The 24908-nt window shown below is 39.8% G+C and overlaps 1 protein-coding gene across 2 annotated transcripts in view; it reads left to right on the top strand.

Annotated features, from left to right (window-relative positions):
• The window catches only part of gria3b (glutamate receptor, ionotropic, AMPA 3b), an 88171-nt gene that overhangs the window by 21761 nt on the left and 41502 nt on the right, over positions 1-24908 (top strand). For both annotated transcript variants that reach the window (XM_039616783.1, XM_031745192.2), the window contains exons 3-4: positions 2564-2803; positions 22218-22405. In XM_039616783.1, coding sequence (XP_039472717.1) covers positions 2564-2803; positions 22218-22405 — 428 coding nt within the window. The remainder of the gene's footprint in view (positions 1-2563; positions 2804-22217; positions 22406-24908) is intronic.

The following is a 24908-nucleotide window of genomic DNA, read 5'->3' as shown; positions in this document are numbered from 1 at the left end:
GCCGAAGCGATATCTGATATGTTTCCCCATCATATGACTTATATTTTTTTTTCCATTAGCCAATCAAAAATACATTTTAACATAGCCATTGCATAAGATCGGCTAGAGCTTTTCTCCCCGTCATCCTACCGCTGCTCTGGAATATTCAAAGTGTTTACGGATGTTAAGAATGCTTGATTACCCAGCGGGAACACTTGAGAGTCAATCAGAATAAGTGAACAGTCATTCATGATAGGGTAGGAAAGCAAAACACACCTGTAGCTCTAAATATTAGTTTACACATTAATGGCTTCTGACTGAATGGAAGTTGCCCCTGCCTAACAATTTACGCCGTCCCGCCAGAGTGCGCGATGAATACACAAACAAATCAAAACTTCTCTCAAGAAATGTTGCTGATCAAAAATGCTACTGGTCCTACTGAGATGTTCATTCCCTGAAGTGGTTATTATATAGTTTGCTAGAGTGAAAATGATTGTCTAACTGTTTATTTTCTTTTTTTTTCACCTTTGGTCTCCTTAGATAGCAGTCTTATAAAACGGGGTCTTTTTTGTGCAGCTAGTTAAAGTGGTTGTTTTTTCCCTCAGAAGCTGACCTTCTGGGTCAGTCTATTGAAATGTGATCTTCATTTGCATGTCTTAAAACTGTTTTGTCTTTTTGTTTTGACGCTGTTCACATTAGATATGTAACTGAAGCACTGTGACACTAAGAGACAGTCCTGGGCCACATCACACCTACTGTACAGAAGCTGATTGGCCATTGAAACGCATGCTGCGAAGCTTCTGGTGTACGGTTTTTGTGCTGATGTTAATGCCAGAGGAGGTTTGGGACACTATGCACCTCAGCTCTGTAACATTATGTGGTCTCCTACTTTGTGGCTGAGATGTATCACTTGATCATCGGTCCGTTTGGCACCCCGTCGATGGCTCGAATTCGTCGACCTCTTTAAAACGACCCATTCTTTCACAAATATTTGTAAAGACAGACTGCATGGCTTGGAGTTCACTTTATACACTGTGGAAATGGGCCTGAAAACACCAAGAGGTGTGACCCAATACTTCTCATCATGTAGCGCATATTGGAGAATAGCAAGCGCTGTGTGCTGTTGTTGAAACACAAACATGTGTGTAAGGTCACTGAAAGTAAAACTAGATTCACTTGGCACTCGAGGCACAAAGAGTTGTCTTTTTCAGCTCTTTCGTGGGAGGCAACAGAAGCGACGACAGGCAGCAGCGGCGCTCACAGCTGCTGTGAATGCTGCAGTGAGTCGTTCACCGTGGAAGAGGGAGCAAAGCGATAACTGGTGGGAGCTCCTAGTGGGTGCGGGAGACCTTGAGTGAATGGCGTGATGTTTCTATCACTTGGCTGCCACGCAGACACACACAAATGCTGCAATTCCTGCATTTCTGAACCACTATCACTGGATCTGTTCCCCTTCTGATAGAATGCTGTCTCCATACTTAGTGAACGTTAACCCCTTAAGCCACAGGAAAACATGTAAAGGCTCAATACAGATCAACTGCAGCCTCCGTACATAAGTATTCACAGGAAGATTTTTTTTTAAAGCCCCCTTTTTTGTATCACTACTTCAGGGTGAGAGTTGAAATAGACAAATCAAAATTCAAATTAAAAATGCTTTTACCTATCACTGGATCAGGGGCAGTTTGGGGTTCAGTATCTTATCAAAGTATAGTTTGACATACTGACTGGAGAAACTGGAGCTACCAAATCTTTCTCCATCTGCCATAGCTGATGGAACAAACATAAAGCACAACAAATGCTCCATGTGCACACAGTCATAGGTAAATTTCTTAAAAATTGCTTTTAATAACTGTTGCAAGGACCTCAAGGGAGGAACTAGTGGTAAGACAGGGTTGCATACCAGGTTTACAAGAAATGTGAAAGCATTTTGGGGAGGCAACGCTAGGAATTGTTTTATATTGATTCCTTACTAGATTGTTTTCTAAATTAAGGGGTTAATTTAAAGCCGGAGGACTCAAAAGAGCTTATAAAATAATGTGTAATAATTTTAGCCACAAAGGCTTTCAGGGTCTTTTATTGGCCTGCTTCTACCGTTCAAAAAATTCAAGTCCCCCAGTTTGTAACTCACAGTTGGTACAATATTGAGTTCTCTCCAAACCTACTCTGAATTAGCCACGTCGATATATTTGATTGTTCATTCTATAAGATATGAAAAAGTTACGTACATTGTATTGCTTATTTTTAAAATCTCAACAATGCTGGCACAAAAGACAAAGAAAGTTTGATTTACTTTTTCGTCATTTGGGTTTAACGACGCTTTATAATGATTTGAAAGAAATTGAGAAATCAATGTATTTTTTGAAGCTACATCGTAAAAAAACAAAGACAACAACATTATGATTCTGACTCTTAAGCTATTTATGTTTTTAACAATTTATCAAGTGCGCTAGGCTTCCTTTAGAGTCATATGAACCCTCGATTGGATATTATTGAGGGGTCAAGTATCCAAAATAAAGTGTTCTTGCGGAGAGTGATCATGTTTTTTTTTAACTCGTGTCCTTCATGTACTTTGCTGTCCCTGCAGTTTGCTCTCAGTTCTCCCGCGGGGTGTACGCCATCTTCGGATTCTACGACAAGAAGTCCATGAACACCTTGACCTCGTTCTGCGGCGCTTTGCACACCTCCTTTGTCACACCCAGTTACCCCACCGATAATGAGGTGCAGTTTGTCATCCAGATGCGGCCTGCCCTCCGGGGTGCTGTCCTCAGCCTCCTCTCTCACTACAAATGGCAGAAGTTCGTCTACCTCTACGACACCGACCGAGGTAGGTGACAGCGCGTGCCTCGACTCGGGACTTAGAGCCAGAATTACATCACGGAAACATGTTGCAGTGACTCAGAATGGCAGACGAACAGCAGGGTTAGTGAGGGATAGATTTACCCTGTAATGCTTCATGAAAGCCCTGTAAATGCTTGAACTGTTAACACTCCACTATTTTATACAGTGGTTTGGCTGTTATGTAAATGTGAAATAAATTCACCAGCAGCTCATAACACTGGTAATAACTATTATGCTTTAAGAGACGGCATGCTCTATGAGCTATAACCTTTGGATTCTTCAAACAGTTGGCTGCTTGGTGTCAGTTAATCTTCTGTTTAATCTTGTTGTTGATATTGGCTCGTCTTTCATCTGAAATGAGGTATGTCACAGCTGCTACTAAAATGTTTTCTACAGAAATCAGGGTCTCTGCCTGCCTGTGGGGGCTGCTTATTGTGTTGTGTCAATGAGGGTTCTCTGTAGTTCCCAGATTGCATTGCCTTGTTGACGCCGTGTATATGACAACCTGTCAACGTAGCCAAGTGTTCATTTCTGGGATTTTTAATGTCAGGTGAGAAAATGAGCTCATTATCTCTCCGTAGAATAATGATCCCCTCCTCCTACAAAAACTTCAATTTATTCAAACACCACCTGGGCAGAGGGGGGAATGGATATGTTCGGGATATGACAGACAAAGCCAAATTATGTCTTCCTCTTTGTGAAGGTGTCAGTAATAGTCACTACATATTCCTCCTGGACTTTTTTTTATTTGCCTTGTTTATTTGCTCATTATAGAAAGGTCCTGACCTGCAGATGTGCTTCAAGCCACCTGTCTTCCCTTCAGCAAGATTTCTGCTTTTATTTAGTTCTATTTTTTCATGGTCCTGCCTCACGCCCCCACCTCTCTCTCTGTCTTGCTTTGAGGCAGAATATGAAGTGTGCTTTAGCAGAGAGTCTCTGTCTATGGGTCTCCAGGCCTGTAGGGTCTAGAGCTGAGGGCCTTAATCCTCCACACAGCCTGCAGATAATATGTGGTTAATTAGGGTCACTCTGACTAGGACACTCATTGGATCTTCCCTGCGGATGCTAGCAACCCACTCGTCCTTCAGCACAACCAATACTGCCCGTCCCCCATCCTTCTGCTTTTCCACTTCTGTCTGGCAAGTTAGACCGTCTGGGGCAGAGTGGGATACATAGCGGAGGTGGGCAAAATAGCCTGAGATAAAAAAGAGAAAACAAAAACAGAGGCGGTGTTATAGGAAGAGAGTGATAACAAACAGACATATAGAATAAAGAGTGAAAAAGGGCGATAGAGGGCAAAGGAGCGAGGGAAAATAAGGAGGAGGAAGAAACAAAACACCAATTCCGTCCAGCAATTAAGGCAACAGCAGGCGCATTTGATTTACAGCCTGTTACCTGTGTACAGACAATTCCCAGTGTACAGTACATCGCCGTGCTGAAGCCCCTGCCAAGTCACTTTTACCTCTCTCCTTTCTGCCAGTGGTGTAAGACGATCCCTTATTAGTGGGAGGACATTGGCCCCAGGAGGGGATTAAAGTCGTTTATTGATGCACTCCATCCAGCACTTTGGGGGGCTTTGACACTTGGCTCATCAAGCAGACAGATGTGTCAGAGAACCTCTACCTCTGCTTATCAGGTAGTGCAGCTCCCTTGGCAATATGGACACCGACTGCTGGCTAAACCAAGAGGAGTGACTGAGGAAATGGTCTTCAAGGGTGCATGATTTTTTTACCTCTCTGGAGCAAAAGAGAGCTGACAGACAACTCTCTGCATTTTCAAAGCATGACGGAGCCTCCACCATGTTTTGCAGATTTCTGTAAACTCACGGTTGTATCTCTCTCCTGACCTGCTCCATACATATTGATGAGGATTTTAACTGAAAACTTCAGATTTGGATTCATCAGACCTCTTGCCATGGATTCAGTCCAGTTCTAGTGTAATTTGGCAAATGTCAGTCTTTTATCCCTGTTTCCTTCCCTTAGGAATGGTTTATTGACAACCACCCTCCACTGAGACCATTTTTAAGGCTTAGGTGAACAGTAGATGGATCCAGTGACAACCTAGATGCATTTCTCAAGTCCTGTGTCAGGTCCTGGATTTCTTTCCTGTTTGTAAAGGATACGACTTGCAGATATTGTTTATCTGGTGTAGATAGTATTTTTAGGTCTGCCAGTTCTTCTAAAGATACAAGTTTTCTTTTATGTTTGTACAAAACACTGGTTCATCCCTTGAGTTAGATGCCTCTTTTATGTTTGAAGGACTCGTAGGTCATGTTAAAAAAATCTTTTAAAAAAATCTCTGGAACTGGTCAGGTACAAGGACTAGAACATCCAAAGAAAAACTCTGAAAGACCTTCAGAAAGTCTGAAGAACTATTGTACTATTGTTCAAGACCCCTTTTAAACAGTACAGGAAAGTCTGGCTCCTGGAAAGCACAACGTAAAGAAACAAGGCGTGTCTCATGACTTTCGCACAGTACTTTAATTTAAAAGTTTTTTATTTAACTTTTCAAACTTGAATCTATCTCTCGGTTTCAGGAAACTATTTAAAGTTCTGCTCACGTACTAACCTTGTAGTTCTCATGCTCTGACTTACAGCTGACTCATGTGAGTGGGAGGTATGTTGTGCAGTTAGTCGCTTTTAGCCGGCGGCTTGCTGATTATATTGTGACACTATAGGTCAGCATCACATCAATTTATTCTTTTTTTTATAATTACTTAGTATTATTATTATTATCATCATTATTATCATTATTATTATTATTAAATGAGCTTAAGATGTCCTCCTTCGAATGACAGAAGTAGCATGTTCAACACTTTAATCTGTCACAGTGCTCTGGGTCTCTCTTTTTTAATTTTTGTCTAAAGATTGTAATTAATTATTAAAAAGTCTAAATTATGTCCCAATTCATAAGCCCTGCATGCAGGTGGCTGTGACAGATTTCTGACTTTGCAGTATGCAAGCAGTGAAATGAACAAATAAGCAGAAATCACAGCTGACCCTCTGCTCTGCTTCAGGCTCATGTTTGCCACAAAGCACCTGCTTCGATGTATTATTTTCTTGAGTGCTTTTTTTGCCTTTTAATTTGTGTTTTATAAAAGCATTGATCATTCATAATACTGGAAGCAACTTTGCAATTATTCTCCAAACTCTTCTATTAGGGATGGAAAACACACAGCGCTAGAGAGGGAGAAAAAAATCACATAGCTGAGTTCCACCAAGAGGTTTTATTCAGTCAATAGAAAAGATTAATTACAGCCACACTATTCATTTGGCTCTGTTATTGGACTGGCAAAAAATGCTTTTAGGCCTCAGTGCAGTGCTTTCAGCCGGAGAGTGATGGTCCATATGCTTCAGGCTCAGATGTATTGGAGGGAAATGGAGGTAAATTTGTACCCTAAATGCCAATATCAGACAGCTGTTTGAAAGCAGACGTTATGATGAAGGAACTGCACTGGAAGCAAATGGAGCCTCCGTAGGCAGTGTTATACCAGCCTAATGAGTGGCTACTCTCCTCTTATCTGAGGTAATATATTGACAGGATACATTATGCGTGTGTGTTAATATGTGTGTGGATGGAACGAGATGAAAGATCCAAACAGCTACTACTTTGATTCAACCCACAATATTTCATACAGGAAAAAAAGACTATCCCAGCAACACTTCTTCTCAATATCAATAGCACTCCTGGAGTTTCTTCTTTTTTTCTTCTTTGCTTTCAGCTTGCATCAGTACATGAATTTCCCCTTAAAAGCTGGAGCTCTATAGGGTGATAGGGTGAAGGTAGATGGATCTTGCCCTTTCTGTTCTGGCGGTCAGGTATGGGCAGATAATTGCCAGTTCTGTGCAGCAGAGACAGATGATTACAGGCTTTATTGTCTCTCCCAGGCACAATCAACCCTGATTCAGCAATCTCACCTCTACTTGATTTATGAGTCTCTCTGTCTTTCTTTCTTTCCTATCTCACTTTGTTCTATACCTCTTCCTTATATGTTTTTAGCTTTCTCTTATGTCCCTTCCTCTTGGAGTTCACCGTTGTTGTATAGTAGACGCCGCCTTTCCTTAAGCACAGCAAAGTAGTCAAGAAATGATGAATGGGAAGAACAAACTGTAAGCAGTCATAAGAAATGGTGCATGTTTGACAAAGGAAAACAAATTGGGATTTTCAGGCTCAGTTAGCTCAGTGTGGATGTCAGAGCGGCCGTGTTCGTAGCACTTTTGAAGTAACTGGCCCTTTGAAAACAAAAGCAGGCATACTTGATGACATTTTGCTGGCTGGAATGAAAATTCTACCTGTCGCTAATGAATGACATTAGCTTCGTGAGTTGGTTGTTGCTGCTATTTTTGACTTTTTAATTTAAGGGACACCTTTAGTATTACATGAAATGGCAACATAGTCGATATTAAAACAACAGAAATATTTCAAATGTCAACATCTACAAAGACCAGTTGATCAGTCATGAAAAAGCAGCCTTTTGTTCTTTTGAAGTTTATAGCCAGTCAACTGCTATACATAAAATAAGCAGGTATAATTAGCTAAAATGCTGTACTGTGTAAAAGTCTTGAAACACACCTCATTTACATCATATTATATATTATGGAAATGTGCAAACAGCCAGCTCGTTCTCGCTCCCAAAGCATAACATTTTACGCTAGGTGACAAATCATCAGTATATGTTACGCTTTCAGCCACCCAACACATCCCTATATTATGAGTTCGGAAATGATGAAACATGAGAACCGTTTGGAATGAATCTACACATGTATGTTTATTTTACTTAAATCGCTTTAGAAAACACTATCTAACACGATTAAGGTGGTTGCTAACGTTAGGGATAAGGTTAGGGTTAGGGCTGGAAAGTGCGTTACTGCAGCAGCGTCATTCTATTCGATTTCATCCACAATCCGGTATGTAGCATAGGAACACGGAAGGTCACCTTTCTCGTTCCCATGGAACGCCTCGGGACGTGACAAATCATCGGTATATTACATGTCGGGAGTGCGAACGGGCTGCAACAGCATATATACAGTACATAAAGAAAAGTCAATACTTGGTATGACCAAATGTATTCTTCACATTTTGAAAGACCTTAGAAGGCCCAGAGAACTTTTGCTCAAGAAGATTTTAAAATATTACGAGACAGTCTGGCTCCATGGAACCAAATTTTTTGTTTTCTCCTCATGATGACTCCCTTGTTGAAAGTCATCATGGGCAGAAATCCTTTTTTTTCTCCTGAATTGCCCCTATGTGTTACATATCTCACTGTCTATCCCTTTTTTTGTTGCCTAGCCTGACCTGTCTCCCCAATGTAAGTTTGTATATTGTATGTATTGTATGTATGGTCGACTAGGTCTGTCATTTCAGCTGCAGGCAACTGCAACCGACAAATAAAGCTTATCCTTATCCTTATATAAACTTTTAAACAACCATTAATGTTACATAGTGTGGCAATAATGTGATGTTTTTAACTTTTTATGTCAAATATTGACTGAAATGACATGTTGTGTGATAAGTCTGCTGATGGTTGCTGGAGCGTAAGCTTCCCAGATCTAGTAAAATAAATGCTGCTTAATAACCCCTGAACTCCGTTAGCATTCATTTGTATTCACTCCAGTTGTGTCAATACAATCCTGTGAAAATCATCAATGGGATTTTTTAAACGTAACCCCCAAACCCACAAATAAGGGTCTATTTAGGGTGGTGTTAGCTGGACCTCTTCTGCCTATTACAGTGTCTTAGGCTAGTTATCCAGCCATGCTAACAACTGCAGCTTAATCAGGGCAGATAATCCCATCCTAAAGCTCTGTCTGAAAAGACATGAACACACAAACAGTTAAGATGCACTGTATACCTGTAAATCCAAAGCTTGACAGGCCCGCTGTGACCAGTTACTGTTGCAAAGCTGGAACTGATCAATCTGTATGGGAGAGGAGCTCAGACTTCAGGAGGATAGTTGCCTGTTCATTCCTCTTTCATCTCTGCTGTGTCATCCTGCTCTAACACCGTTTAATTCACTGAGCTACCTTTTTGCATTATTTTATTTTGTCAGTCTGGAGAGACAACAAGATAACAGGATAAATAAATAATAATAAAACATTTATGAAAGATGACGGAAATATGACCGAGTCTTCTGAAAGTGTGAAGGCACTTTTTATGTTTGACGTGTGAAGAAAAATTCACACAAGAAATTCACTTCCGGCTATATTTTGTCACAAGAGCTGGAGCCACCACCTCTCGAAATCTATCATGACGAGACAGAAGATTTTAGCATTTCGTGCAATATCTATTACCACACCAAGGCATTGATGACATGATGAAAAGAATCCCGTTGTCTCCTTCCATCATCTTCTCTACCAATCAATATTCTAAATGTGATACATTTAGATGGAAAATGATCCAACACATAGCTGAAGCAGGGAGTGCAGAGCTATTTACTTTTATCATTTAACTGCTGACAGTTGAAACTATAGTGCTCAATGTCACAGGCCCATTACAGCACAAAGAAGTCAAATGTTCTCCGAGCAGAAATCTTCCAGGTGGAAGCTGTATCCCAGCTTTTAGTCTTAAAAATATCCCCAGAGCGTGTTTTTGATTTACTCTGTCAATATTTTCAATGACCCCAACTACAGCTGAGTCACTTCAGCAAACTAATCTGGACCAATAAGGTGCGTGCAGAGTATTGATTAGAGCTTGCCGCAGCCACAGTGGGGCTGGATTGTTATAAAACATGCAAATGTCTACAAGCTTATTCTGATTGATTATATGGAGACTTTACAGTAGTTATTTGAAGCTGAACTGCACACAAGCTGTCCCCAAGACAAATATATTTACTTCCTAAACAAAAGTTACTTGCTCTTTCATTATCACCCAGGCAGCTGTCTCCCAGACAACAGTCTGAACCTAAACCTAAAACAAACAAGTGAGTCTGTGATTTCCATAATAGAGGCAATAATTTGTTTCTGTGGGTTTGGAAAACAAATAACTTGATTTTTTAAAATTGACCTCTGTGGAAAAATGTAACATAATTATGCAAAGATGTAGTTATTTGTTTCATAGTTCACTGCGGTTACAGCAGTTTTTGGTTTTCAGCTTGAAATGTTGACCAGGAAAGTGAAACACCAACTCAAAATGACGAAGTAACCAGCAAATCGAAAATCTGAGGTACAAAACTGAAAAGAAGAAATGCTACATTTGTGATAATTAATGTTACATTAAAAAAAAAAATCTCATAAATTATGCCCTTGTTCACTGTCAGCTAATTTTCAGGCTATGATTCCAAGCAAAAGCCACTCACCCGTAGACTATAAAAGATGAAAACTAAAAGTAAAGCTAACGTGGGAAATGGCTGCATTCTGTCTAATGGGCAGCAGGGGGGGTGACTCCTATGGCTGCAAAAAAAAAAAAAGAAGAAAATAACCCTACAGCTCACATGATTTATGATCTCAATAAACATTATCCAGAAGAGTTTATGGCCTCCATCGGTCATTTCATGTCTTATTTAATTATGTTAATTTTGCAAATTATCCCCCCATTTAGAGGATAATAGAAGATAAAGCAGTGTATGCTTTACACTGTACTACAGTGTGGTTACCTCGCATTTGACAACTGGCTACTATATAAACATGCAGTGTCCTGATTTTCTCAGTAAGAGTCATCTGTAGCTCATAATGTCAAAAAACTCTAATCTCAGGATTCAAGAAGCAGTCTGCAAACAGGTGGGCTAGGCCATGCTGGCTATGTCCATTTTGTGTTTACAGGTTGGTTTTGTTTTAAAGAACGATAGTTCTTAGGAGCATGGTGGGTCTGTTGTCTCCGTCAGAAGATGGTGACTACATGTGACAAAAAAGACCGAGTGGAACAAGAGTGACACTGACAGAAGACACGCTCACAGTGCTGACATGCCACTTGTATGACGTGCAGAACGTCAGTACAGCACACTTCACATTTTAGCTTTTTAGCTAAGTCACAGGTTCGTTGTTATTTTTATGCATGAAAGGTTTGGCGCACTTTAATTTTGCTGAACTGTGTGTAAAAAATATTTGCAAGCACACTAAAATGAGATTAAAAAAATAATCTGTCAGATCCTATTAATCTGGAGGCATCAATCGAAGACCACTTGGCTTTGTATTAAACCTCCATGTCTCCCCACAGACACAGTGAAACAGGCAGAGAAGATAACTCCTGGCCTGGCACAACTGGCAGAGGAATGTGCCAACAAGGCCAGGAGGCTTTTGAATGGGAGGATGACCGCACATAGTTAGCTTCATCTCCTCTACTTCCTGCCAAGCTACAGAACACAGACAGATAGAAAGACAGATATGTGGATGGGGTGAGCAATCATGCACAGCCGGTTGTACTGTAACCAAAGGGAACTTTCCTCCCTATTCTTCAGCGATCCCTCTAATTGGCTATCCAGAGACAGTTGCCTTTGTTCTCTGAAAGAGTCAAACAATAAATGCCTCCCGCTGCTCTCCTGCAATGTCTTCGATGGCAAGCCAAATCAAGCCTGGCCTTTAATTTGATTGAAGTGGTTTGGCATTGTTCTCACTGGTGTAAACAGCATAACAAATTAAGAGATGTGACACGTTACCAGAAGCACGAAAGTGTAGTGCAAACTACAGTGATTCAACACAAAAAACATGAAATATTATTGCTTATTATTCTACACATTAAGCAGCAGTGATCTGGAAAAAGATTTTTAAAAAAAGACAAAGAAAAAGAAAACACTGATTAAGATTAAAAAGACTAAGCCCCTCCCACATAATAAGTGTGGGCATTAGCATTACATTTTTGCAGCCATCATCTACATCCCAAATGCAGTGGCTCCCTCAGTTTGACAACCGCAGCTCCACACATATAAACACATGTTATATGTAGGATTTTTTAGCAATAGTTTGAACAATAGTTCAAAGGTTATCATAAAAAACAACCCAAAGAAACAAAACCTCTCTGAAAGACCTGTGATTGGCTAACGTCTTCCATCACAAGTCAGCATGAAAAGGAATCCAAGAGATGCTGACGTCTACTTTTCTTTTAGACCACTTAAATTAAACCATGCTGAAAGGTTATTAGGGAATTTTTACCCGGTAACAAAGACTTAGAGCCTCTCTTAGCTTTAAGAAGCTGCTGTTTTACATGCTATCTCTCTAGTTCGCATTTCGACCTTCAGTTTTTCATTGTGTGGAGAAGCCTAAGCGATATTTTTCATGCAGGATTACAAACCATTAGTTGTTTCTCTCCCTTTTCAATTTGTTAAACAAATTTCACACAAATAACGTCTAGTCAAGTGCAATATTGTCACCCACAACTGTTGATTTATACTCGCCGCTCCCAATGTGAGATAATAAGTGTGAATGCCAGTTCTCTACTGAAACCATGTCTATGTCATGGACCACACTTTACTTCCACAGCTTTGTGGTCTCATCACAGCCATTATAATGGCACATCAGTTGCACCCAGCTGAGACTTTATGCAGACACACACACATGCACATACACCTCTTGTGCTTTAGTGGCCCTCTCCTTCACGGCGGCTTCATAAAAACTAAATTATGCATGCATCAGAAGAATAAATCAGCTTGGACACACTGACAAGAAAGGGCACATCAGAGAAGCCATAAAACGCACAAGAAAAATAATATTAAAGAAATATGGAGGAAGCTATACAACGCTGGCATTCTTTCTCACGTTTTTATTTTGTGCACATAAAGTAGTATCACTTCCAAAGTGACATCTCAATATACTGATAATCCAACCTGCAGCAGGAACCTGCGTGATTCAGCAACCCCTCGAAAAACTACAAGTCAAGCACCTGTAAAAAAAAAAAGCATCATATGAGAGCCATCGTCTGTCACAATAAGCACACAATAAACCCCCGTGCTCTCTCTGTGTCCTCTTAACTGAACCTGGAATAAAGCCATTTTACCACCTACCCATTGCTAGCTTCAGCAGCCATGAAATTACTGCTGGGAGCTTCTTTTTTCATTATAACAAAATGTCCTGGCCTTTGCTTCAAGCAGCCATAGAAGAGGTAGATTGCCTTGATGGTCGGTCCATGTCACAGGGCCAATTTGTTTGTTCGAAATGACAAATAAAATGTCATCCTCGAGAGTAAACACAAAAAAGTAGAATAATATTTGGACTTATTTTGTAAAAGGCTCTGTCATTACTCTTTCTGTTTCTGCAGATTAGAAAAAAGCTGCTGGGAGACTTTCGTGATCAATCTATTGTTATCGTTATCGATCATCCCCTCTGAGACGTGCACACACAGCTCGACATGTGTGCACGCATGTCCCCCCGCGTGTTATAGTACGTGCTGATAATATGTCACAGTATGTGTGAGGGATAGACAAGAAAGACTGACGGAGGGGGGGGAGATGGAGACGCTCTGAAAAATCTGTGGGAGGATTTTCAGAGTGGTGAAGCAGCTCTTCTCCCTCCTGCATATATGCACTTCTAAAGATACAGACAGCATGCTGCTTCTGTTTGATTTGACATGCGCTGTCTTTCTGATTAGGACAACACTTGGCAGTAAAACTGTTGTGGTTATAGGCCTACTGTAAATACCACATCAAAGCCTTGGCTATACACTTTTGGGCTACTTTGGCGTTTGCTTCACGGCGAATGCTACATCTCTAAAGCGTTCTCCTCCTGTGGGCAGGAAGAAGCTGAGGAGCTCTGACACAGCGCGACCTGATTTCACATCACATCACATGTTTCTTTTTTTTAAAAAACAAGTTGATCTAGCCTAGTTTGTTTTTTTTACTGTTAATTGTCAGTTTATTGGTTTTTTTTTTAGGTGTTTGCTTTCGAAGTCAATAACACACAACCTGTGAAACCGCAGCCTATTGTATACAAGTTGTGTGGTTATACCAGATAAGACTAATAGTAGGCCAGATAAAGCCTTCCTCCTAAGCCCAAGATTTTGATCTCCACTGCACAAACACTAGAGGGATCCTCAGAGCCCCGTGAGCATACTTAGCCCAGAGGCAAAGACTCACCAGACCTTAAATATTTTAACTATTTATTCTGGTTTCCTTAAAAGACAATAGAGGAAAAAAACCCACACATGGTAATGTCTATATAATAAAATATAAATACAGGAACAGTTAATGAAGAGTGAGATTTTGACAGCTTGAGAATTTTAAAGAGATTGTTGCTCTTTTGTTTCACAGCTTTTCAACTTCATCCAAGGCGACTCATTAATGGCACTCGATGTAGCTGTGCACCCATAAAGAAGTGATACCAAATATAAAAACTGTCCAAAGAAAGTTGTCCTGAAATATAGAAGGCTAGTCATGAAAAACAATTGTGTGGCTTTTATGACTTAATTGTAGTTAAATGTATACAGCTACACTGTTAAAAAAAAAATCCTAGAAAAACAGTAATATTCCGGCGCCAAAATAATACCAGAAAATAACAGAAAATAACTTTCTCATAAAAATACGGTTATTTTCAGTAATGACAATACAGTTTGTCGCCCTAATTTTACATGGGATTTTGCCTTTTTGAAGTGCTTTTAAACATTAAATTAGGAACATGTTAATGTGATTAAACAATGAAATTACCTATAAACAAGGTCAATGAATACTTAAATGTACAGAAATATACAGTTAACAGTTGGTTTAAATAATAATGGATTGCATGCCCTGGGACAGACTGACAGAGGCGAGGCTGCCATATCGCACCATCGGCCCCTCTGGCCATCACCAGTAGGTGAAGAGTCTTGACCGAGAACACAACGACCGAGAGTGTCCGAGCCGGGGCTCGAACCGGCAACCTTCTGATTACAAGGCGAACTGCCAACTCTTGAGCCACGATCGCCCTAAACAGCAATAATAATAATTATTATTATTTGATGTAAAAAAAGTTTATGAGACTCATTTTATATATTTTTCCATAGCATTACATTTGAATTTAACAGTTCAATCTTTCAAATAACGGACAAATATTTGTGAAATTATGATACATTTGTGAATGTATTTTAACAATCTAAATATGCTTATGTACAGACAAATACATTTAAAAAACAAGAAAATTATGTTTTATTACATTACAGTGATTTTACATTAATTTACATTTGAAATGTGAAATCACAGTCTATTTATGTAAATTTAATGCTATTCTAGAAGAACAGAACAAAACTGTAAAATACGCAGTAAAATACTTTTATATTAGGATTTTTTTTACAGTGTAGCTCCATAACATGTTTGACAAAGGCACTATTTGTTTGTGCAGTTCTTCCTCTGTACACCACCACGTTGGATTTTAAGGGAAAGTGCAGACATTGAGCTTTAAATCGACACATTTTACAAAAGGTTTGCATAAATTGTTTAGGAATTGCAGCCATTTTAAGACACATACATACACTTAGCATAAATATAAGGACTGTTTCTTTTATTCCTAGATAAAAATCCATTTGAGGCAGCGCCTGCCTTAAGCAACGTGCATCATATGACTAACTAACTGTCAATCGTCCACTTACTTAAGAGCCTTTGAAAATGTGGGACCATGTATAAAAATGTGTGTAATTCTCAGAAGTGTCACTGTTCACATATTTATGGCTCTAACTGTACACATGTGGTTTTAACCACATCTTTCAATATGTAAAATGTGGATATGCTGTCCCCCAATCACTTTCCTCTAGTGTTAACCGGACATGCAGAACATTTGACACACCTATTTTGTCATTTCTGCCACAATATTGTGCAACTAAATAAATTAAATTAAAAAAAAAACCTACAAGATGCTTAATCTAGAAATCTGGAAAAAAGAACAAATTCACCTGCATGACTTTACCAGCAGAGGTAAATGGTTTAAGCATGTTTAAAAAAATTACCTCTGAATATTCAGTTTTCCCTTGAACTACACACTTATGTAATTGTCTAAAACGCATAAAGATGACTTCCCAACTGTCTCCACAGATGTTCAGCGCAACTCAAGTATCAAGCCTACAATTAAGAATCAAAGGCATTATCTCCACCGTTTCCATTCAGTTGTTTAAGATGCCCTTTTAGACCATGAACAGTGCTCAGCGGGGCGTTTCAGCTCCCCAGAGACTCTCATTTACCAGAGGATTGACAAGCTAGAGGGAAGAGCAGCCACATTTACTGCCTGCTCAGTGGACAACGCCTCTTTTTCACATGTGCTCTTTAGATTTATCCTTCAGAAATTGGTTCAGATTGAACTGGTTTCCATCTCTCCTTCTTTGCCATTAAGTGGTAGCTTTAGTTGTTTGTGGCCGCTGTTATTTATTGTCTATCACAGTGTGCTTAACATTGACTCATCTGCTTACATTTCATTATTTGATAAGATCAGTAGAGTTTGGCGCAGTATGGATTATTATAATGCCAGTGATAATACAGTGTAATGATATGGGGTAATATGAGTGAGTGCTATACTGCAGTTGAGCCTCTGAAGCTCACAGTCAGTCGTGGCTAATGCGGAGGTGTATGGCTTGAGGAATTTGCAATATTTCTCTGAATTGCCTAGTTAGGCTGGATCGGCTGTGAGATATGAGAGAGGGCTGTGAGTAATAGAGGGGGAGAGAGAGAGATGGAGGCCTGTGACACTCTGCATCGAACCCTAATGAGAGGCAGGGAACCAAAGGAGCTGGGCAATGAGATTAGATGCAACTCAATTCAATTACTGCTGAGCCGCCACGGGTGACGCTTCAAAACTCATCCTGTTAAGATCCGGTTCACAGACGAAGAAGAGGACTGCAGCTCTCACTCAGCCACTGTACGCTACACTGCCACAACATCTCATTCGCAACAGTTCTGATTTATAAGCACACGGGCCGTCTTTAGGCTCCTTCTGGATTTGATAGCAGAGAAATGCAGAAATAATTGAGTTTTCACCCATCGCAACGGTTCCTGCACCGCATGCTCCACAAACTATACAGTTGTTTCAAGTGTGTGTTTCAGATTAAAGAGCAACTTAACTCCACTTTTTTTTATATGGGGGGAAAAAAGGCCTATCCACCTTCACATATTCAAAAATTAAAGTCAGATCCGGACGCTAGCCGTCCTCTCCTCTGTCTCTCCAGTACTCATTATACTTCCTTCATCCTAACTCTGATTCCTGTTCACTGTTTGCTGAAATAACTCTGTTGAAGATACACATTGTGACTGAACACATAGAAAGCTGTTATGAGTCACCGTAGGTCGCAAAGGCTCCAAAGGGGAAAAACACACACACACACATATAAATGTTATATTCAGGCCTATACAAATATGAAACATCTCTGAATGACCTCACCTGTACACGGCGCTCAGGGATGTTTCAACACTGACAAATTCAGCCGTGTGTTTTCTCTTTCGCTGCAGTATTCATTTGTCAGAGTTAACATTTATTTTGGCCCGTATCCTGGCAACATATAGTAGAAACACTGGTGCACTTTATCAGTGAAAAAAAAACACTGCAGCATTACTGGTGGCTAACGTCACCGCCTCGTTCTTTAGGGGAAGGACGCAGAAATGTTGTTCATCAGCCCCAAACCACAGAGGTTCATTTCCTACATACATACAGAACAAAATATCAGATAACTATAATTATAAACAATGAGTTTGCATAAGGGTAGTGATAAAATTTTAAAGGCATTTACGATGAAATAAAGTGTTTTATAATCTATCATTTGAGCGCTGATGAAATGGTGGGTTGTGCAGTTCTATAGTATTTAAAAGTTATAAAATGTTTATGTGCACGGTCAAGATTTTTTGGCATTTTTTTGTGGCCAGGCTGTATCTTGAATGTGTAGTTAGAGTCATCACGCTTATAGATGCTGTCCACATTGTTTACGCTGTACGGCGTGTTTGAGTCGCAAGCGGCGCGTGAAAAGTCTTCCTGTCTCGATGGCATGATTAGCACCGAGGAGCATGAGCAGCAGAAGCCGCTGCATGCTGCACGCTGCATTTGTACTGCAGGGATTTATAGGTGGTGATAAGGAAGCCTTGTTGTTGTCGTCCATAATTTATGTAGTTGACTGTATTACATTTTCAGATGCAACACAGATGTGGGGCTCCTGTGGTGGAAAAAAAAAAGGTGTATAGAATTTATGGCTTTTTTCCATGTTGGAAATAAATATTAGTAACAAAAGCATTTATGAGGGTCTCCAGTGGTCTTTAGGAAGATGAATTCACTGATTGGCTGAATCTGGAGGATGGACTCTGGTCCAAGAAAGGTAAGTGGCTGATGTAAATCTTGGAAGAGCTGCATGAAGTACCAAAGACATTTATTATATTTACTTGCTGGTGGAGATGAAGAAGGAACTATCAGTCTTCTCCGGGCTGTCAGATTAAGTTGCGCTCAAAGGATGCTGTTCGGTTTTTTGATAGTCCCAATCAGAATGCATGCAAACTTTTATGCTGACTTTTGAGAAAACAGCAGCAAAAAGCAGGCCTAATCCTTTTCTGGACAGACTATTTACCACCACTAGATTCCATCTCTTAATTTCCATACAAATGTAAAACTAGGCAGGCATGGAATCTTCTGTGAATCTTAAATGAATCCAATTGTTCCCACACAGTCCAGGGTTTGCCAGAGGCAGAGGGGGAGACAAAATGCCGCACAAATCAGCAATTTCAAAATAAAAGAACTCTGTGATTGTAATCTGATTGACAGAACAGTATATCCCTCCTCCACATAGAAGCATAATTCATGTTTTTCACTTCCCACTTCATCTCGAAAGTGAAAATAGGATTTTTTTTGTTTGTTTCATTTTCTGGACAGCACACTGTAGATGCTTGCATATCTAAAGCCCAAATTTCCAAATCATTCCCGCTGCAAGAATTTAGTTTTTCTGTCATTTAAAATTATTCTGAGACATACCATTGTGCCTTTCGAGGAGCACGGGAATCACAGATTACACTACGCTAAACAAATAGATACACACAGCCCTGAAAGAAATGAGCACCCTATCATTTTAACCCACATGCATGGCATGTCGTACACCCAATGTGATTAGCGTGTGGTAAATGATACACTGGCATTTTTACCTTTACCAGCCTTCTCAACAGTTTCCAAACCAACAGAGACCATTTTGACCCAGTTAATCTGCGTGACATCTCTTAATGTGAGAAGCTTTTTATTGCCGGGAAGACTGCCATGCTATCCAGCTGGCTTGTGGTTGGTGAGGTTGTGAGCATATGCCTCAGGAAAATGAATAATGCATCCATGTTATTCAAACCTTCACTATGTAACTTGTGCTTTAGGTAAAGGAGATCTGAGGAAGTTTAGCACATGAGAGACTGCTGCTCTGCTGCACTCATGTAAAAATGATGATAGTTTAGAAAATGTTTTTCACTTTAATTTTCACGTTTTTTTTTAACATAACCAGTTGCGCTTGTTAAAAGTAATAATTCTGACAAATTATATCTATATCCATTTATATATATTGATATTGTTTTTAACTCACTACAGTGTAAAGTTTGAGACCTTTAACCCTGGAAAGACCTGTTAGCTAGACTCACTCTTTACATACAGTAGTATGTAAACTGTGTTTTGCTACAGGTTACATTCATAAGCTATGAGCTGAATCCTTAGAGCCCTGTCACCTGATAACCAGGTTGCTACATAACCTTGAGATCTGGCAGCTTAATGTCTCTAGGCAGTATGCCACCGCTCCTCTGGACAGATGACACAGTGTGTGTCGGTCTCCACTACTTGCTGTACTGCTTGCCAAAAGGTCGTCTGGTGGAGATGTGGCTGTGTGCTAAAGCAATGTTGGCACACCAGAAGCACAGACACACATGGTACAGTAGTCTCAAAGTATTTGGAAATCCAAAAAATAACAACAACAAAAAAAGAGAGCTACTTGACCAAATGAAAAAGAAAAGAAATGCAGAAGAGAAATGCAGTGAGTCACAAAGAGGCTTCCTTGTTAGAGCTGCTGTTGTTGCTTCTTTGGTCTCTGTGCTGGCTTTGTCGGCTGTCTGCAGCCGGTTCACGGAGATAAAGTTGTACAGAAAAATAGCTCAAAATAAATAACAAAGGTAAAGTAAAAAAAAATAAATAAATAAAAGTAAAATGCTTACTTTGCCCACTTATTTCATATTATGTCAGACAATTTCCATAACAGCCTCCACAGACAGGTTTTAATGGTTACAAAGTCTGCTAGGTGTATTTAAAGGGTAAAACCGCTCTGGTACTCGGTCACCAGATTGAAGTTAAACATTGTTATTGACTTCTTAATAATGTTGTCTGTAATTTCTTCCAGACTTCATATCAAAATTGAATCTGTTTGTTTGCCTTTCATTTCCATACTGATGTAAAATTATGTTTAGCAGGCAAAAGTATCAGGTGTCTGAATGAAATGGCCCATGCACTAAACCTGCCAAAGTTTGGCTAAAAGAAGCTAACTATAAAAAATAAATTTTATAGGTTGTTGGCATGCTCTTGGTTTGAATTTAGCAACCTTTGAACGTTTTTAGTTGGATGCCGAGTCTGTCTGTCGTTTCCTTATTTAACAATATCATAGCATGCGTTTAGTGTTAATGTTTGTCACTAATGTAGTCAATGTGAAGGTTAGCAGGTTAGAATGCCACAACTGCTGTAAGCACATTATACCTGACATAAGGTACTGCAGGTATTTAGTTCAAATTAATTCAATAATGTTTTAATGTTTACAGTGCCAAAAGCAAAACTTAAGCCAAAAAATAAACACTAAACCTAATTATAAAGAGAAGCCAAATGGACTGTTAGCTAGCTGTGAGACAGTCAGCTAAATCTGGGATTGTTATTGATGATACAAGAAGCTTTGGTAATTCTGACTATAAATGATGTCATTGAACTTACATTCTGTAATGGTGGGAATGCTTATGCGCATACAGTTGTGTTGTTTGTCTTCCAGTACAAAAGCTAATGTGAAGGCTAGCAGGTTAGCATACTTTTCGACCTGCCACAACTGGTGTAAACATACTGTACCAGACAAAAGGTACTGTAGGCATTCAGTTCAAATCAATTCAATAATGTTTTAATGTTTATAGCACCAAAAACAAAACTTAAGCCAAAAAAATAAATACTAACTCTAATTATAAAGAGAAGCAACATGGACTATAAGCTAGCTGTGATACAGTCAGCTAAATCTGGGATTGTTATTGATGACACAAGAAGCCTCGGTAATTCTGAGCATAAATTATATTAATGAACTTATTCTCTGTAATGGTGGGAATGCTTATGTGCATACAGTTATGTTTTTTGTCTTCGTGTACAAAAGCTAAAGTTTGGGATATGTCCAAAGGATAAACCATATTGAGGGTAAGCACTGCAATCTTGCTGGCTTTAGGACCACCAGGAATTCATTTAGTGGTCTGGATTCATAATCATCTTCTGTTCTTAGCATAGACACATGATTCCCTTGGATTATTTAACATTTCCCATCCATCTTTTTTTTCATCCTTGTCTCTGCTTTGGAGCTTGGCTCCGCTGCCTTGAAGAGTTACTTTTTGCCCCCAACATCGCTGTGATGATGTTGCACAGAAACAAAATCTATATTTGTCTACATGTTTGCCAGAGCATGCTGTTGCTGAAAGATTATTTTTTCTCCTCGTTTCCCTTTCTGTATCAGCTACCCACATGACAGATCATGTGAATATTATAAAAAATGTGAAAAATAAGCTTATTGCACATAAATGTTATGACTGCATTCTGCTTGGCCTAATGATGTTTGATTTTCACATCATCTTCATCACGTTCATGCCCATTTGTTATACACTGGAGACGATTTAAGCCACTTTTATTTCAGCTTGTCCTACATGCAATCTATCCCTCCAGAAATATGGTTACATTATTCATTGTGTGGTATGTGATTTGACCATAGTGTTTCTGAGCACTCTGTTAAATGAAAATATTTCACGTGTGAATTAATCATTAGAAGGGCTCATTCTCCATTCTACTGGTATTATAATGATCTCTTGCTACCACTGGCTTGGATAAATCTTTCATTGTCTTTATCTTAAAATGAGTTGGCAGGATCCTCCAAGGAGACACGGGCTGCAATGTGTTTCACCGCACTGTCAAAGTTAACATGTGGCTGAGCTAAATGCCATAATTTAATTGATGCCAAGTGCAATAACATCACCCACTGATCTTTTAATAATATGGAGATACGATTCCTGTCCTTTCACTTCATTATGATACTGCCTTGTCAATATGCAAATGTGAATTAAACACACACACACAGGCACACAAAGTCTAGACTCTAGACAATATTCTAGTGGGCTTGCAGACTTTGTAATGCTATTTTAGATTGTAATGAGATGGCCTTTAACCTCTGGATTCAAGCAAAAACCTCTCCAGAATAAATTAGAAGCCACTCGGTTCTGCATAACTCTTGATGTGTGCCAGTCGAGTTTTTTGTTTAATCCTCTGAGTTACGCTCTCTCCCTCTCTCTCTCTCTGTAGGTTTCTCCATACTGCAGGCCATCATGGAGGCAGCAGTCGCTAACAACTGGCAGGTGACCGCTCGCTCTGTTAGCAGCACGACGGACGCAGCCGAGTTCAAGCGCATCATTGAGGAGATGGACAGGAGGCAGGAGAAGCGCTATGTGATTGACTGCGAGGTGGATAGGATCAACACTATATTAGAGCAGGTGAGACTCTGAGCCTCAGTGTATAGGCATGCTCATTATATCACCGCCTACGCCTACACTCTACCTCAAGTCCTTTTTTTTTCGCTTGCAGTAGTAGCAGACTAAAACAGCAGATATTAAAAGGACTTATTTTATTATATACCAAAGTTTATTTAGCAGTCTTCTTGAACACTAGTTGCATTTTTTTCTTTGGCTGAGACGGAAGATCATTATGTGTAATAAAAATTGTGCACTTGTCAGGCTAGGTTAAAAGAAAATCCAGCATTATGGGAAATGTAGTCTCTGTAGGTTGTTTATAATACTTACAGTCAGGATATCTTTGTGTCTTTATTAAAGTGCTGCCAAAGTTTCAGTGTCGAATGACTGATGTGTAGCGTAAAAGGCGTTAACCTCCAGAACTCTGCAGGTCCTCTTAGCTGTGTTTTATCAGGTTTAAATTAATGTGTTCCTTTTTCACAAATGTATTTTTCAGTTGTAGAAGGCAGCGCTTTGTGGAGAAAAAGCTCCACTTTATCAGCGAAGTGATAAAATCAGAAAGAAACATTTAATCCGTCTATAATTTATTATCTAAGACTTTCAGGTTTTTGCTAATACTAGTGTTTTTTATGTATGTGTTTCATAGCTAATTTTGGAGCCAAACCTTTCTTTTTTCTTTCCTATACTCACTCAGTTTGGGATCACCTAAGGCCTATGAGACATAGCAGCAACGCTGCCTATTTGAAGAGCCCTATTTGGCATTGTTTGGTTGCAACGTCTGATGCTGTCTCGTTTGAAAATCTTTGTGTATTGAAGCTGCCCGTGAGCCCAAGGTAGCGAAAGGTCTGAGCGTGAGCAGCCATTTGAAGAGACCACTGATGATGCAGCCCTTTTAATCCTCTCCTAACAACCCAAAACCCCTCCGTTCCTCTATCACGTCCATTGCCTGAGGAGAAAATGAAAGGTCCACCAGTCCTTGTAGTAGGGGAAACACAATTACCATGAATAGATGAGTGGCTATTATGCCATGCATCTCCTCTGCTCGCTTGCTCCTCTCCAGCCTGCACCCCTGCCTGCTGCCGCCTGCTTATAAGGCAATCAGTTCCTGAATTGGATTCTGCTCGTTAACATTCATTTAGATATTGGCTTCTCTTTGCCTCACAATATCCCCTCAACGACTGTTAGTTTCACTTGTTTTTTTATGAATCTAATTTGATCCCAGAGTCATAGTTTAAAACAGAATTGCTTTTAGTATTAATTTGCTGTGTCTAATTTAATTCTTGAACCGCAAATTTCCTCCCTTTACAATCCTGGGACTATATCGAAATACGTTTCCGTTCAAAGTGTTGGAATATGCTTCAGCTTTTAAGAAAAGCTTAGAACGCTCATTACACATCACGTGTGAGGCATATTAATGGTTGCGTTTTTAATTGCTTTCTCCCTGTAAACAATAATAAGGATGCGGGGCAGTAATCTGTTTGATGTTATTCTGCTCCTGTCTTTGTTCCCATTAATGATTTTTCTTTCTTTTTTTATGTTGAGCTCTTTCCTCCTCAACATGCGACGATAATCATCATCATTCATTTTTCTGCCTTGGCTTTTTTTTTTCTACAGAGAGGGGGAAAATGTAGCTTTTGCAGAAGCTAACCTTCAAAGCAGCAGCGTGCTCAGTTTCGCCCCTTGTTTCAGTGACAACCTCAGCGTGGGATGGTTTTTTTGTTAGAGCTAATTGAAATAATCCGGCTAGCTCTGCCAATATAGATGAGTCATGAGGCATTCAGGGAAGCTGCTGGACTTCACTCTGCAGCTGCCTCCTATCGGGCCATTATACATTGAAACAGGAATGGACCGTCTCCCACGGGGGCAATCATGCCAAAAATGGCACCCACTGTCTGCTATGTGGTAAAACCCACTGCTTCTACCTGCTGTAGTAGTTCTATTAACCAATGATTGTCGACAGATAGAGTTTAATCTATGGCGGACTGGTGGCTGAGTTCGAACAGAACCGGTGTGCAGGCGCTGGTGTCTGCGTGTCATAATGTTGCTCCAATCCGTCAAGGTCAGTGCCTGTTGAGAGAGGATCATGACGCAGAGCAGATCCAGCTAGCTGATTGCTGGGGGAAATGGGAATCAGCTCGGTGGCTTAGTTTTATGATTTCAGTCTGAGTAATCCCACTGCTGAATGGATTTTTTTTTCTTCCTTTAAGCAGACAATGATGTTCGTGAAGTGTCGTTATCTAGCATGGGAAAGTGACGAGCTTGCACAATTGTTGCACAGAAAGAGAAACCTCTATGCTGCTCTTCATTAACACTGCTCGCTTTTGATACAGTGCCTGTGAACGCTCTGCTGGTTCGATCTAGTATATTTATTCAACTTCCAAATGTCAGTATGGCTTAAAAGTACAGATATTCTAGGCATCCTTAAACTTAACAGTTTTTTCAAGGTCTTTTTTTTTTTTTACTTTGTACTTTTGAATAAAATTAGATATAATAGATATTTGGGTGTTTTTATAGTTATTGTTACTTC

Source organism: Oreochromis aureus, linkage group 2 (genome assembly GCF_013358895.1).
Source record: "Oreochromis aureus strain Israel breed Guangdong linkage group 2, ZZ_aureus, whole genome shotgun sequence".
NCBI lineage: Eukaryota > Metazoa > Chordata > Actinopteri > Cichliformes > Cichlidae > Oreochromis > Oreochromis aureus.
The sequence above is the reverse complement of the archived record's forward strand: the minus strand, read 5'-3'. Positions and strand labels throughout refer to the sequence as shown.